General features: G+C 40.2%; 1 protein-coding gene across 1 annotated transcript; it reads right to left on the bottom strand.

Annotated features, from left to right (window-relative positions):
- Nucleotides 1-8,336: 8,336 nt before the first annotated feature.
- Nucleotides 8,337-9,387, bottom strand: tcima (transcriptional and immune response regulator a). Its single transcript, XM_085426905.1, has one exon. The coding sequence runs from the start codon at nt 9,207-9,209 to the stop codon at nt 8,907-8,909; it is 303 nt and encodes a 100-aa protein (XP_085283031.1). The 5' UTR covers nt 9,210-9,387; the 3' UTR covers nt 8,337-8,906.
- Between the last annotated feature and the right edge of the window lie 4,334 nt (nt 9,388-13,721).

The following is a 13,721-nucleotide window of genomic DNA, read 5'->3' as shown; positions in this document are numbered from 1 at the left end:
CACTGTGGATCACGCAATGAGACATAACACCACTGGAAACATAACTTACTGACTATATAAATCCCATCTAATAATACTAGTCAGTCTGGAGGGAATATTAAGTGAACCTACCTAATGAAACAGCTGTTAAAAAAAAACTATGACACATATAATTTAAAACAACAGTTAGAGGGCTTTTACATTTTCACTTTGAACTTTAATGAACCAGGTTTTAGCTGTAAAGAATATGGTTTTCATTTACATAACAGCTGTGGATGGAAATGCAATATCACTTGCAATGTCTTCTCAAACCACATGCCAGGTTATCCTTGCCTATCTTTGCTCAGAACACTCTAGTATGAGAGTTCTCAGTCTTAATCATTTTAAATACTGGCTACACGAAAGTTTGGAGAAAAAAACATAGATTTTTCTAAAAATATGGTCAGAAATGATAAATTATGAAAGCAGCCAACAGTTGACCCTGAATCCTTCCTTAGTTATGCAGCAATAGGCCTAGACTGGTGGGGGCTTCCTATGATGCACCGAGTGTTTCTTCTGCATGCACCTTTGTCCTCTCACTGTGTGTTTCTACATCAACACTGCATTAAATCATTGGTTGTTATTATTAATCTCTGGCTCTCTTGAGTCTTTTGTTATGCCTTCCCTATCCCCACCCCCAACTGGTCATGCAGGTGTCTGCGCCTTAGTTTTAGAAAACCTTCAGGATAACTGCGGCATGCACTCACTGACCTCATATGTTTGTGGCAGCCAGTCAGCCGAGCACTTTGATCTGCATCATACTGTTGGTGTTCCACTGCGGTATCTCGTAAGCACTCTTGGGACACTCATGGGGATGCTATCAGTGGCAGATTGCACTTGACCAGCAGCGATAATGCCCATTAATTACATGGTGCTGTGAATTTATTGTACTTCCTGTAAATATGCGAGGAGCCTAGTTGTGGTATTCCCCTGCATGCAGTTACATACACAATATAATTCCTCTGCATCTATGATAAGAAATTAAATAATATGGATGACTGGAAACACATTATAAAATCAGTCCATGTTCCCTGTCTGCGCTTGATGATAAAGATGATGAACCAGCACAAGTGCCATATAAAATGGACTTTACAACCAGGTCAAAGGGGGAATCCCATTATTCTGCTGGCTATCAACAATTTCAAGTTGGGCATGTTTGTGTGCTGACACAGTGGATATTACAGCCTAGCATGGTTATAGAAATGTACAAGCTGATGTCAACACCCCAAAATATGTTGTCAAATTCACAGATTAAACAAAGAATTACTATATAAATAGGAGTAGAAGTCGGCTATTGTTTCCAGGCCTGAGCTTCCTCCTCCTCTGGGCCACAGATCAGCTGCACCTGCAGGGTAAGAGACAGGAGGAGAGGGGTGGAGGTGTTAGATGACAGGCGATGGGTGTTGCCAAACTGAAAAGGACAAAGGGAGTGGGGAGCAGAACAATAGTGAGGCCTTGTGATTGAACTGGATCGAGACAGCATGTCTGCGGTGCCGCCGGCCATCCAGCCCAAGAAGGAGCCTCCAGCGCCACACAGGAAAGAGCTTTCTCTAGAGCCGCCTGAGACACACAGACACACACAGAGACTTACACAACATGCAACCACACACTGATACAAACATGAACAATAGAGGCCCCCCATCCTGACCCAGACCTGGACTTGACTTTGCTGTAACTCCAGGGAATCATCTCATGTAAACTCAAAGAACAGATTGTCGTATTGAGGGGGGGTGGCGGAGTTACAAAGGCAGAGGTTACTGAAGGCTGGAACATTTATTTCGTGGAAGATTCAGCTTTTTATTTTACTCACTGTGTGCTTACACAGCACTAACTCTCCAAGCTGGACTGATTGTTTCCAGAAAAAGCCGGTTTCCGTCATGTATCTCATGTTCAAGTAAAGCAACATTTGCAACAAGATACTGCACTGTTTGCACAGTGACCTCCACTTGGTATTCATTATAAACACGCTGTCAGCTAACAAATGTGTTTTGTTACAGATTTGTGCCACACAGTGATTTGTATCATAGCAAATGAAGAGAACAAGACTGAAAGGCTTATTTTCTGGCAAATCACTCCTAATTCCAATTACTCTGTTTTCTTGACATCAGTATGTTCAAAGCAAAAAATGAAATTGGACAGTTTATTGTATTCAAAATGTTCTCGGTTCTCTCAGTGTTTCCATTCTACTAAAGAAATTTTGAAGAGCTTTCCATTTTGATTTCAAAGCTGGCCATTAAACAGACATTTGACAACCCTTTGAAGAAGATGCCAAAAACTGTTTGATTGTACTACGTGTATACTACCAGACTCAGGCTTTGTCACTCGGTGGGTGGAAGCCCAGGGTTTCATCTGTACAGACTGGGGAATCAACAGTGTTGAAATTCTGAAGGTTGTTACAAACATAACAGTTTATTTAACCTCAGCAACATCAAGCACAATCAAGGAGTGAAAGAATAAATTCTTTCCCCTGGAAACTCATCGTGTTCTCTCAAGCACGCCACATGGAAACTCAACAACAGCACTTCTGCCATATATGGTCATATTTTTCTGTTCACCACATTGGGGCCATCATCGGCATCCATTTAATGTTTGTCAAATTGACCAGAAGCCACAGTGACAGGAAGGATCTCTGCTGCAAAGCGCTATGTGATTGGGAATCAACATTATGGTCTGAATGTTTTGTTTCGGGTGGAAATGCACCATCACGGTGTCTGCGTGGTCCCGCTGTGCGTGCCATCCCATTGGCAGGATTCACTTTCCACGCAGATCGCTGACGCAAAGCATGTTTCAGTGTTGATGTGAGGCTGTGGCACGATGTGCACCATGCACAATGTACAATGCAACAACTCGTCCAAAAACAACAAAGAGGTCTCACAAACTGCGCAGCTCTACTCCCGAGTGGATGACATCTACGCAGAGACAATCACAGACCACAAATGTGCCAAATTCCAGAAATCTTTGCTTGATGGTGAGGAATGTGTTTCATTTTCAGTATGTCTCTCTTGTGTTCCCATTATGAGCTAATCCGGATGATGCCAGCATACACAGGGCCCCCGTAGGAAATGCTTTGAGTCAGGCAACCGAGCTCATCAAGGAAAACTGTCGGACAGTCGGTTCCTATTCTTTTCCTTCATTCTTCTTCTTTTCACACATCTGAGCCTCTTCCTGGATGTATCTTACATCACTGTGACCTGCTGACCTGTGCTTTGTCCTTAATGGCCAATCAACAGCCGCTTTTGATGAGTGAGGCAGAAAATAGGGCAGTGCATCAACAACAAAGAGTCCTCTGTGTTGGTCAATGTTAATAGAAGAATTAGGGATACCAAATCCATAGCAGGCTGTTTTTATTTCAAAATGATGACTGGAACCATGGATATGTTGGAATGTAGAATTGATGTATAAGTGGAATAAAAGTTAAAAAGAGCAAAAATTCTTTAGGAAACTCATTGAGGCCTTGGAATCCATGTGAAGTCAGCTAATTTTGACATATATTCCTATATAAGTGGACTTTTTGTTGAAACCAGGCAACTGGTCACTGGAAGGATGGAACTTGTCATAGTCAAGGTGTTAAAAAAATCACTTGCCTTTTTATTGTTTTATTTTAAACAATAAAAGATGAATCAAATGGACCATTACGGCAAGGCTGGGATGGTCAACTTGGTAAAGTAAATCCGTTGGGCATCTTTCCTCGCCTTTAGACAATAATTCTGATGGCAAAAAAACCAAACTGGACAGGCAAAAAAAAATAAAAAATCACTTGCCTAAGTAAACAAATGTATTTATTTTCATCCTCTGAATGAGTGCCTAACTGATATAGACACTGCCAACAAAAATCATCACAGGTCAGGTCAAAATGTAACATTTCACAAAAGCCTTTTTTTCACATAAAAGATTTCTCGGCCTCTGCTAAGCTAAATATTGAGATGATCATGCTCAACAATGAGGCTAAAAATTAAAATAATAGCCATTGGGCTAAAGCACTGCTTGTCAGTGCAGACATTCATCTGCAGCCATTCAAATGTTGAATGTCTGTATGAATTTTTCTATCAACAGTCAAATTGTTGTGGGTATTCCTGCCTAAAACACCGAGGCATACTAATGGCCCAGCAGTGCATTTTCAAATTTAAACCAAACCCATTTTAAGCAGAAACTGATTCTTAACTCTAACTTCCTTCTAATTGTAACATTGGGCCTAACTGCCATTTATATCTCATGATGAAATTCCCTGAAAGTGATGAGACACTAGGAAGTATCCGTGTGTGATGATGAATTACAGACACATTACATTAATAAATAAATTTCCTAAGAACTTGCGGCAGGTGCTTGCACATGTCTTGCAGTAATCCTCACTATTGTTTCTAAACATCTTCTTAAAATAACATTATAACCAGATATATAATCATTTTAAATGCTGTCTTCTGTTGCATTTCTTTGAAAAGCTCCAGCCTCTTGGTTGATGTTAAAAGAAAAAACAATCTAAATTTAGAATCAGCAGATGCCTTTTGTTAATGTGAGACGGGCCAAGTATCACAGCCCTCCGCAGTTCATCAAACAAAACGTCGACTTAGATCGAGGGCCACTGATTTTATGGCTTCATCTTCCAGCTAAACGCTGAGTAATCCTAAGCCTGTGCACAGCTCATGCTTAGTTCCTCATCACAGACTTTGGTTGGAACCGGTCTGCGCTGGAATCAAGTTGACTGCCACTCCCTGCACTATAATCACTAATCTTGCACTGCTCTGTTTCGCTTCCCTCTTTCTCAGTCTTTATCTAAAACCCAAAGGCTGTGTTTACAGCATACTTACATTCAGCACTGAAGAGTGGGCCAAATCTTGTTGTGGCTGCCCAAACAAGGAGAACTGGTGCAGTAAGTCTTTCTTTTTGTTAGGCAAAATGATTTAGTTGACCTCATGTGGTCATGCAGCTTTACATTAATACAGATTCCCAAAGGCCAGAAACCATAACTGCTCTAAAGCTGAATCACCATCATATATATATGTGTGTGTGTGTGTGTGTGTGTGTGTGTGTGTGTGTGTGTGTGTGTGTGTGTGTGTGTGTGTGTGTGTGTGTGTGTGTGTGTTTGATTCATTCAGGCACCTTTCACAACTATTGTTATATTATGATTTATATTGCTATGTTTTATTATTGTATCCCTGACCCTTCGCCACTCACACCTCCACCCTGTATCTTCCTCCCTCTCTCCCTCATTGTGGTTACTGTCCTCTAGGCTCAAATGCTGTCTGCCACAGTGTCTGTTGACATCAAAGCACTGGCCATTTCTAAAGCCTATGAAAGGCAGGAAGAGGGTGGGAGACAACAGGCCTGTGTTCAATCCCGCACACCTCTGCCAACACAGCAAAGACAGCCAAGACAACTGCCTTGAATATTTAGCTTTCTTTTCCTTAACAATTGAACAGCCATAAAAGGAAAAAAGGGGTGGCAAAGAGCTGCCTGCAGTGAGATACATGATATAAACAAAAGGAACAGCTGTGAGATAAAAGAGTAAAAAATAAATGGCATGATTTGCAACCTGTAATAAAGTCATAAATTCACCTGAACAATAAACAAACAAACATACCACTTAAGAATATTTATTTTGAAATATTTATTGCCTATTGAGAAATATATATATTCACAGTCACATGAAAAGACAGGAGCTACTGGACGTTCAACCTTAAACTACTGAAGTTAGCCTAGCATAGCATATAGGCACTTTAACAAAGGAGCCTGATTCCATTCAAAATCATTAAAATACACTGAAAGTGAGCTCTAAAGTATAACTGACTCTTTATATTTTCTTTATTTAAGCCATTAGAAATGTCATGTTGTACTTTAGCAGATTAGCAAGCCTATGGCGCTAATAAGTCTTCTAAGCTAAACTAACTTGCTAGCTGGAGACTTAGCAAACAGATATTAAACAGGATACATTACAGTTTCTTTTTTTTTTAAAAACTAATAGTTGTATATTCAAAAATGATTATTTAGCTTATGAGCTTTTATAAAGTTAGATAAACCTTGAATACTAAACTTTTTTTAGCCACTTTAGGCTTGGAGGACAAGTTAAACTGTGAGCACTGATATCTCCCATTATGTTAATATATAAGTGTGTTGATATATGAATAGTTGTGGTTCTTGATAAACACTAATTATTTTCCATCTCATCTGATGCTCCTCTGTACTCACCGGCAAGCTGCTAAGTGTTTCTCTCTGCTCTCTGGTCCTTGGCAGATATTGCAAACTGGGTTTTTCCAGCGTTTTTGTTGAAAACAGTTGCCTGCTGCGTCCAAAACTGACACTATGAGAACGGAGAGTGAACCAAAATATTATGTTTGGGCTCGACCAGCTGAACAATGAGCTGAAATCCACTGTAAACCTCCATAAAGCTGCAGTTTAAGCAATAATTCTCAGCAGGTTTCTCACTACAAGCGGTTAGTTATGTAATGTTACTTTGCTTCATGATGATACAATATCATTATTAAAAACATTAGCTGTGGAAACTTTAAATTAAGTTCACTGCCAAATAAATTAATGTCTACAACATTTTCACTCAATCAAGGTTATTTTAGTAAATTAAAAGTAAACTAAAAGTTAAAACTACATGTTTTTTAAAAATCAGTTAAATAAAATAAAACAGAAACAAAAACTAGACTAAAACACATGTGAGATGACTGAGTAAACTTGGAAAACTAACTAAAATAAAATTTAAAATATCTAAAGGAAATATCCTCAGTTTTAGTATATTTTAGTTTGGTTTAGTTATAGATTTATTTAGAGCTTGCCCTTTGAGTCAGCTGCTTATAAAATTATGTTTATTTTGTTTATTATAGTACAGGTACTGATTTTGCTAAGACTTGTCTTTGACATATGCTCTTTGTACAATAATAATTAATAAAACTAAAAACTAACACTGAAAATGATCAAAACTAAACCAAAATAAACATTTTCCAACAAGAAAAACTAATCTGAAAGAAGAGAATCCTCTCTTTAAACCAAATAAAAACAAAGAGTCAAAATGAATGAATGGATTGAACAAGGGATTAGAAAATACAAAACTATAATAACTCTGATCAGTATCATTAGTTTTATTGACTTAAGCAGTCAAATTAAAAAACTTTATGTACTTCAATTTCATGTTTTTATTGTACAGATTAATATGATTACATTTTTTCAACATTTCTGTATTATCATTACAAGCTGCAAAGGAGTCATTTTAAAGCACTCCTTTTTCCACCATCACAGGTGATTTCTCACCTGAGAGCTCCACACCTTACAGTGACTGATACTGACATTTCCCTTAACTGTAAGCACATGCAAGAAGCGCCTGCAGCTAAGATGTCGTCATGAAAAACAACCCAGAGAACTGGTTTGAGCCGGTAGAGTGACTATCAGAGCAGGGAGATTAGCAGGCAGAGTGATCTGTGTGTCTGCAGCTAAGCCTACATACACGGCCTACCATAGACCACAGACATAAAAACCATCAAAAATGATTTGAAATTTGGATGTTAATGGAGTGGGTGATTGTCTTAATAAAGGGCCCATTTATGGTTAACTTGAAGATAAAGAATCAGAGGGTGAGGAGTCAAACCCTCAACTCATCTAAACCCTCTAATGCTACTTAGACAAGCTCTTATCTAGAAGCCTTGCATGATTAAATAGAGTCCAGTGTAAAATACACTGTGTGGAGAAAGCTGCTCACCTCCCTACCCTCCCATCCTAGCCTGAGCCAAACTGGTTTACACCGGTCTGGTAAAGAGCTGTGAGGGAAACCCAGTGAAGGTTAACCACATCCTCTCGTGAGTAACTCTATCCTCTTTGAATGCCCTCTGCTGTGTCACAGTGAAGAACATTAGAGGTAGAAATGTGCTGATAGTGTCTTTTTTGGTTGTTTTGTTTGCTCACTAAGAAATAAACCCTATCCTAGATTACATGACTCAACTCTACACACAAGCTGTTACACTACTCTGTGATCTATCCACCTGCACTTAACGTCAAAGACAAAGGTCATTTACATCATTATTTACCCATTTCTATGGTAACTTGAATTGTGTCTGACATGAGGGTTTTCCCTGTGTGTGACTAACACTGAGCACATAGGTCAAGCTCTGAGTGTGATGTCATTTTTTTAAAAAGCTAAAAGTATTTCATGTAGACTCGAGACTATTTTGTAACACTTAAAATGCCCCGTGTATACTCTAATGCAGTATAACAGTGTTAAGCCCACAAATCTAATGTGCCACAAATGTTGACCTGATGTGCCCTGATTGGTGGTTACCAAAGACCATGTGTGACACGTGTAAGAAAGATGAACAAGGATTCAGTTATAGTATACAACAAAATAATTTATTTTATAAAATTACAAACAAAAGGAACTTTTCATAAATGCAGTTCATTGTGCTGAGACATGTTGGTGACAATAACACATTGGCCACTAATAACTTGTAGTCGTACAACAAAGTAAAGCTGAGGGACAAGGCATGTGTTCAGGATAGGCATTCATACAGGCAGGTTCCAGGGCACCATGAAGTCTCACATTGCAGCTGTGCGCCATCATCAGCACAGCGATTTGCATCAGTACAGTCACGCACCCACAAGAGTGCATCAGTAAATTCAAGTCTGCATGAAGACTTAAATGTATTCCCTTCATATTCCCACTTAGTTCATGTCGCTCCAGCCCGCTCCGGGCAGGACTCCGCGCTGTCCCCTCCGTCCATGAGGCGACAGCCGCCGCACGCCGCCGGCTGAGCTTTCTTTTTTCCTTCGGCACCTGACGCTCGTCTCCAGGCGACAGGTGAGCCACAGCCCAGACACACCGGGAGTGTTCTCAACATTCGGCTCACACACGAGCCGACACACAGAGAGACAAAGGCGGTGAAACTGCTAAAACACAGTCAGCGCAGTTTGAACATCTGCCGCACCATCCCCGCAATCTGCAGGAACTTGTCCTTCTTTCGCTGCTTCAGAGCCATCAGTGCCCGGGCCGTCTCCTCCGGATCCTGCGTGTAGGAGAATATGCTCCTCACTCTCTCCTCCGCCTTCATGTCGCCCGTTTTCTGGAAAAGCCTCATCAGCGCGTCCTGGTTGACGTTCTCGAAAATGTTGGCCACGGCTTTCTTGCGGTGCGCCGTGTCGAACTTGTTGCCGTGGACGGATGGGCTGACCCGGCGGCATTCAGAGGATGCGTAGGAAGACATCTTAGCTTTTTGTGTCTGTAGAGTATAGTTTCCCCGCTCAGCTGTGGCCCTCCAACTCGGTAAGGGGGAGTTGTTCGGTGCGCACTGTTTCTGTGGAGCGGCTCAGGCTTGAACGTTAGGCTGGGTGAGTGCCGTTGAGCATGAGCGGTAGGATATTTATGGAGGCAGTGTGGGGTGTGAGTTTGCCGGGACGCACTCCCAGCCGGTGACATCAGTAGTTGTGAAGCAAACAGACGCACCGCCCCTCCGAGCCCAACGTATTAGAGAGTCCCTAAGCACTCCACACACACACACACACACACACACACACACACACACACACACACACACACACACACACACACACACACACACACACACACACACAGGGAGAAGCCTGATGAAACCATTGTGCGCTTTATCTGTAAGGCCTGTTGATTACAGTAACTTAACTGCTTAACAGAAATGCTCTGTTATGAAAACTGAATTCTGTGTGCCACGATAACTGACAAGGGTCTCCTTAAAGAAATCAAAAGATTCTGAAGAATTCATTCGCGTTGGTATTTCTCCATCGACACAACTTTGTGCTGAACATTGGGGGCGACAAGATCTCTGTCTAAATCAATCTGGGTAAATTCCTAGATGATTAAACATGCAACTATTTTGCTGGTAATAACTGAAACGAGTAAAGAAAATCAACAGCCTATTTATGCAAGATAATTCAGATAATTTTATTGCGGGGGTTATATTGGTTGGGTCTAATTATTGCGGGGGTCATAACCCCCCTAACCCACCCGTGTATTTCTCATCTCTCTGTGCTATACTGCTAGTGCACGTGATGTGGATGGATCTGTTCTCTCTGTGTCTCCGTGATACTGCCAAAGGTTGTTTACAAAAGGAATTCATTTCATAAAAGCAATCTGAATGAGGGATGCTCGCCTCTTCTTCAAGAGTCTTATTAGTTTATTTTAGTTGACACAACCTCTGCTCATTACATTTTTTAAAACATCAGAATCTCCATTGTTAGAGGAAATGGCAGGAATGTGGGTATCAGATTCTTTCTTTTGCTTGAGGGCAAACATAAATAGCAATGGGGAAGTAATTCTGGACTAATGAGTGGCTGCTCATTATGACGTTACCCTACTTGAGGGGACACCAAGAAAATTCTGAATGACTCCTTCTTTAAATTTGGATCAGTATAATACAGAAAGGTCTCCAGTTGGCTCATTTTTATTACTTACTTTGATAGACAGACAGACAGACAGACAGACAGACAGACAGACAGAAAGAAAGAAAGAAAGAAAGAAAGAAAGAAAGAAAGAAAGAAAGAAAGAAAGAAAGAAACAAAAATAAGTCACCAATCAACAAAAGAAAACACAAATATATATCTTAGCACTAATGTAGGACGCAAATACAACAATAACCATCTGTCTTAGTGCATGAGTCATTTGTTTCTGTAAATTTGTTGGCCCAGCTGGCCGCTAGGTAAAAGTGGGCATAACAGGAATGGATTAATTAGAACTGTTAGCTTGCTTTCTAACACAGAGAGAATGTGTTCAGCGTGAGTGTTCGTTTCCTCGTGCTGTGTATAGTGTTGTGATGTGACTGTCGTCTGGCTGAAATAAGTCTCTGTTAGATTTAAACTGTTTGCAAAAAACCCCACACAGACACACTTTTTTTAAGTGCTATTTTTGAAAGCAAACTTTACTCCAATTAACTAAAAATGGGTTTTCACTAGTTCCAAAAACTGCAACAGCAGATTGTATCTTCCTTTTCCAGTTAGCAGTGTGCTTACATTTTGGACTTGACATGAGAGGGTTGTTGAGCTCTGTTTATGCCTGGAGGTGACTGGAGGCCAACGCAGCCCGGCTGAGTTGCGCTGATAAGGCTGTGAGGCGTTCCCCTACTTGAAACTCTCGTTATAAACACACAGCAAGTGTCATAGCAGCCGGTGTTTTTATGCTGAAAAACTGACATTTGCCCTAAAATGTCCCCTCAACATGGCGCCTTATATGGAAAAACACATTCGGGTATAAGTGACTCAGGAAGTGTGTGTTTTCTTGCGGAATAAAGCTTATGCATGGTATGGCCGGCATGTGGCACTGACATTGTTTGCTGATTTTGAACAATAAGCCAGAAATGCTTGTCTGGAGCTGGCACAGAGACAGAGAATAGCTGCACTCACCCTGGAAAAACATGGAACTGGAAATGACATATTTATGGCCCCAAAGCTGTCCCAGAGGCGCGACAGATAAGGAATGCACAATAAGGTTTCAGCAGTTAGACGGAAACTGGAGCCTTGTGCTGCTGACCCTGCTCTCCTGTCCACCCCGAGCATTCACGTTTTATCATAACAAAAGATTCACTAAATTTAACCAAGTATAAAGCATTTTTTTCTTCTTCGTTTTTTCAGATGTTGTCTACGGAGAGCTGTTCTCAGGAGACAGCAGTTTCACTCCCTTGTATTTTGCTCATTTAAGATTTGGCTTGAAGTGCATAATTAGACTCTGAAACATCCCTCAAACAGACTGGAGGTCACAGACAGGGCACTTCATTGCACGTTAAGATTTGCAGTCGCTCTGAAGTCCTTGCAATTATGTAACAGAGTTAGTGATCAGTCTTATCTATTGGACCACTTTTACTGTGTTTCACCCTTATCTTTGTTTATGGTTGTTTTATAATATAGTTATTATAATATGATAATTCCTGTCTCTGGAAGAGCTTCCAGATTTATTGGACTGTCCTATTTTGGCACGAGCTGTCTGGCGTTACCAAAGAACATTTACACAAACTTCAGTTTTGAAATGCTCCAGACTCCTGCAATATTTTATAACCACAGTTTGGGATGCAAAATGAAGGTTACATAATGCAGCAGGTAGCCTTGCATTAATTGCTTTATAGTCTATGCTACTTATGCAGATAATTATTGAGTCTATCTAAGCAAGACTGCTACTTAAATAGCACTGTTCTACACATCTGAGAACGTAAAGCACTTTATACAAGTATCATTCATGCAATCACATACACATTCCTACAGTTATCTATGTCTAGCCACTTTCTAACATGTGCACACGCAAACACAAATATCGTCTCCAATGGATGTACTGGGGGTGACTTCAGGTTCAGTATCTTACCCAAGGATACTTTAGACTGAAGGAGTCGAATCACTGACCTTCCTAACCTTGTAATTATTGCACAACAACTTACTAGTGTGAGACACAAACTAGTTTGTGTATTTATTACAGAAGCAGGTCTTAAAAATATATTTTTTGCATTTTCCCAAACACAGTAAAAAAAATATGAACAGAATTTGCAGAAAATCTGCAAATGAAAATACAATAATGCATGCAATAGGTGCTTTATCTACAGGTATACTATTTAAAGAATTAAAAATGGAAAAACAGAGAAAGCTCAGCCATGATAATTACAGCTTAGATCCTAATGTTTTTTTGACTTCCTTCTATGATTCTGGATTTAAAGGACCTGTGCAAGTCTTTACTGTGTCTTTATTGTGTCTTTATTCTGCAACCCTCCTGTTTCTGGACAGCTAACAAGAGATGCCTAAACAACAACATAAACGTTACAAGCTAACATTGTGGACTCTTGCGTCCTAAAACTTTTAAACTACCTTCCCTCTGATCAGCACTTTGATTACATTCTTACTTCACATGAAAGTTTGTTTGCCTAGTGCGAGTCTGTCCACTTTAGATCCACTTCAATAACTAGTTTCAGTAACAGCATAGCAGCAAAAAGGAGCTAATGGGAGTGCTTACTGATGGAAAAATACAGATGTCTTCAACAATTCACCTCAGTATCACTATCATTTATCTGTCATTCCTGTCATTATTCAGAAATGAGCTTCGTTGACTTGTTGACAAAGTAAGGGATAATGAGCACTGACCATGGTCCACTTGATCCAGTGATTTCAGACACAGTCCAGCAACTGGGGCATGTTAACCATCTTGACACAAAATACTGATAAGCATTATAAGCAACTTTTGTAGGTCTTCATATCCTGTCCAATGTAATTTGAGGAGTTGCTGATAACATAATGATATGTGATGTCAGGTTAGCATGGCATGTCAATTACCATCCATCTTCAGCCCTCACTTGCCAATTTTTTTCAACATAATGAGCAAGATGCTTGTCATGAATGTATCTGACTTCCTCTCAGAGAGCGTGTAAACTTGTTTGTTTACTTATAGTTGTCTCATCTACATAATTTTTAATAGGTTCACAGTTACCTGAATGCGTGGAATCTATGGACAATCTATGGATGCATGTTTGGTAGCATTAGTTGATAGCTTAGCAAGCATACTCAAAAAAGAAAAGTGATGGTGACGATGTAGCGCTAAGCTCAAGACTTCAGGGTCATCCATAAACCTGTAAATGATGTCATAATAATTCCATTCATTAGTCAGGTCATTCACCCTTGGTTTGGCTCAGGAGTCTCTGCTGTGTGTTTCAGGGAAAGTGCATCTTCAGTTATTGTTGTTGTGAGTGCCAAAATTGCTTTGAGGAATTAGAAAATAT

This window comes from Rhamphochromis longiceps, linkage group LG12 (assembly GCF_057381845.1).
Source record: "Rhamphochromis longiceps isolate RC_006_pf linkage group LG12, R_longiceps_female_GT1.1, whole genome shotgun sequence".
Lineage (NCBI taxonomy): Eukaryota > Metazoa > Chordata > Actinopteri > Cichliformes > Cichlidae > Rhamphochromis > Rhamphochromis longiceps.
This window is presented reverse-complemented; position numbering and strand designations above follow the sequence as displayed.

Coding starts and splice junctions, on each gene's coding strand:
- tcima (XM_085426905.1), bottom strand. CDS start 9,209: ATGTCTTCCTACGCATCCTCTGAATGCCGCCGGGTCAGCCCATCCGTC.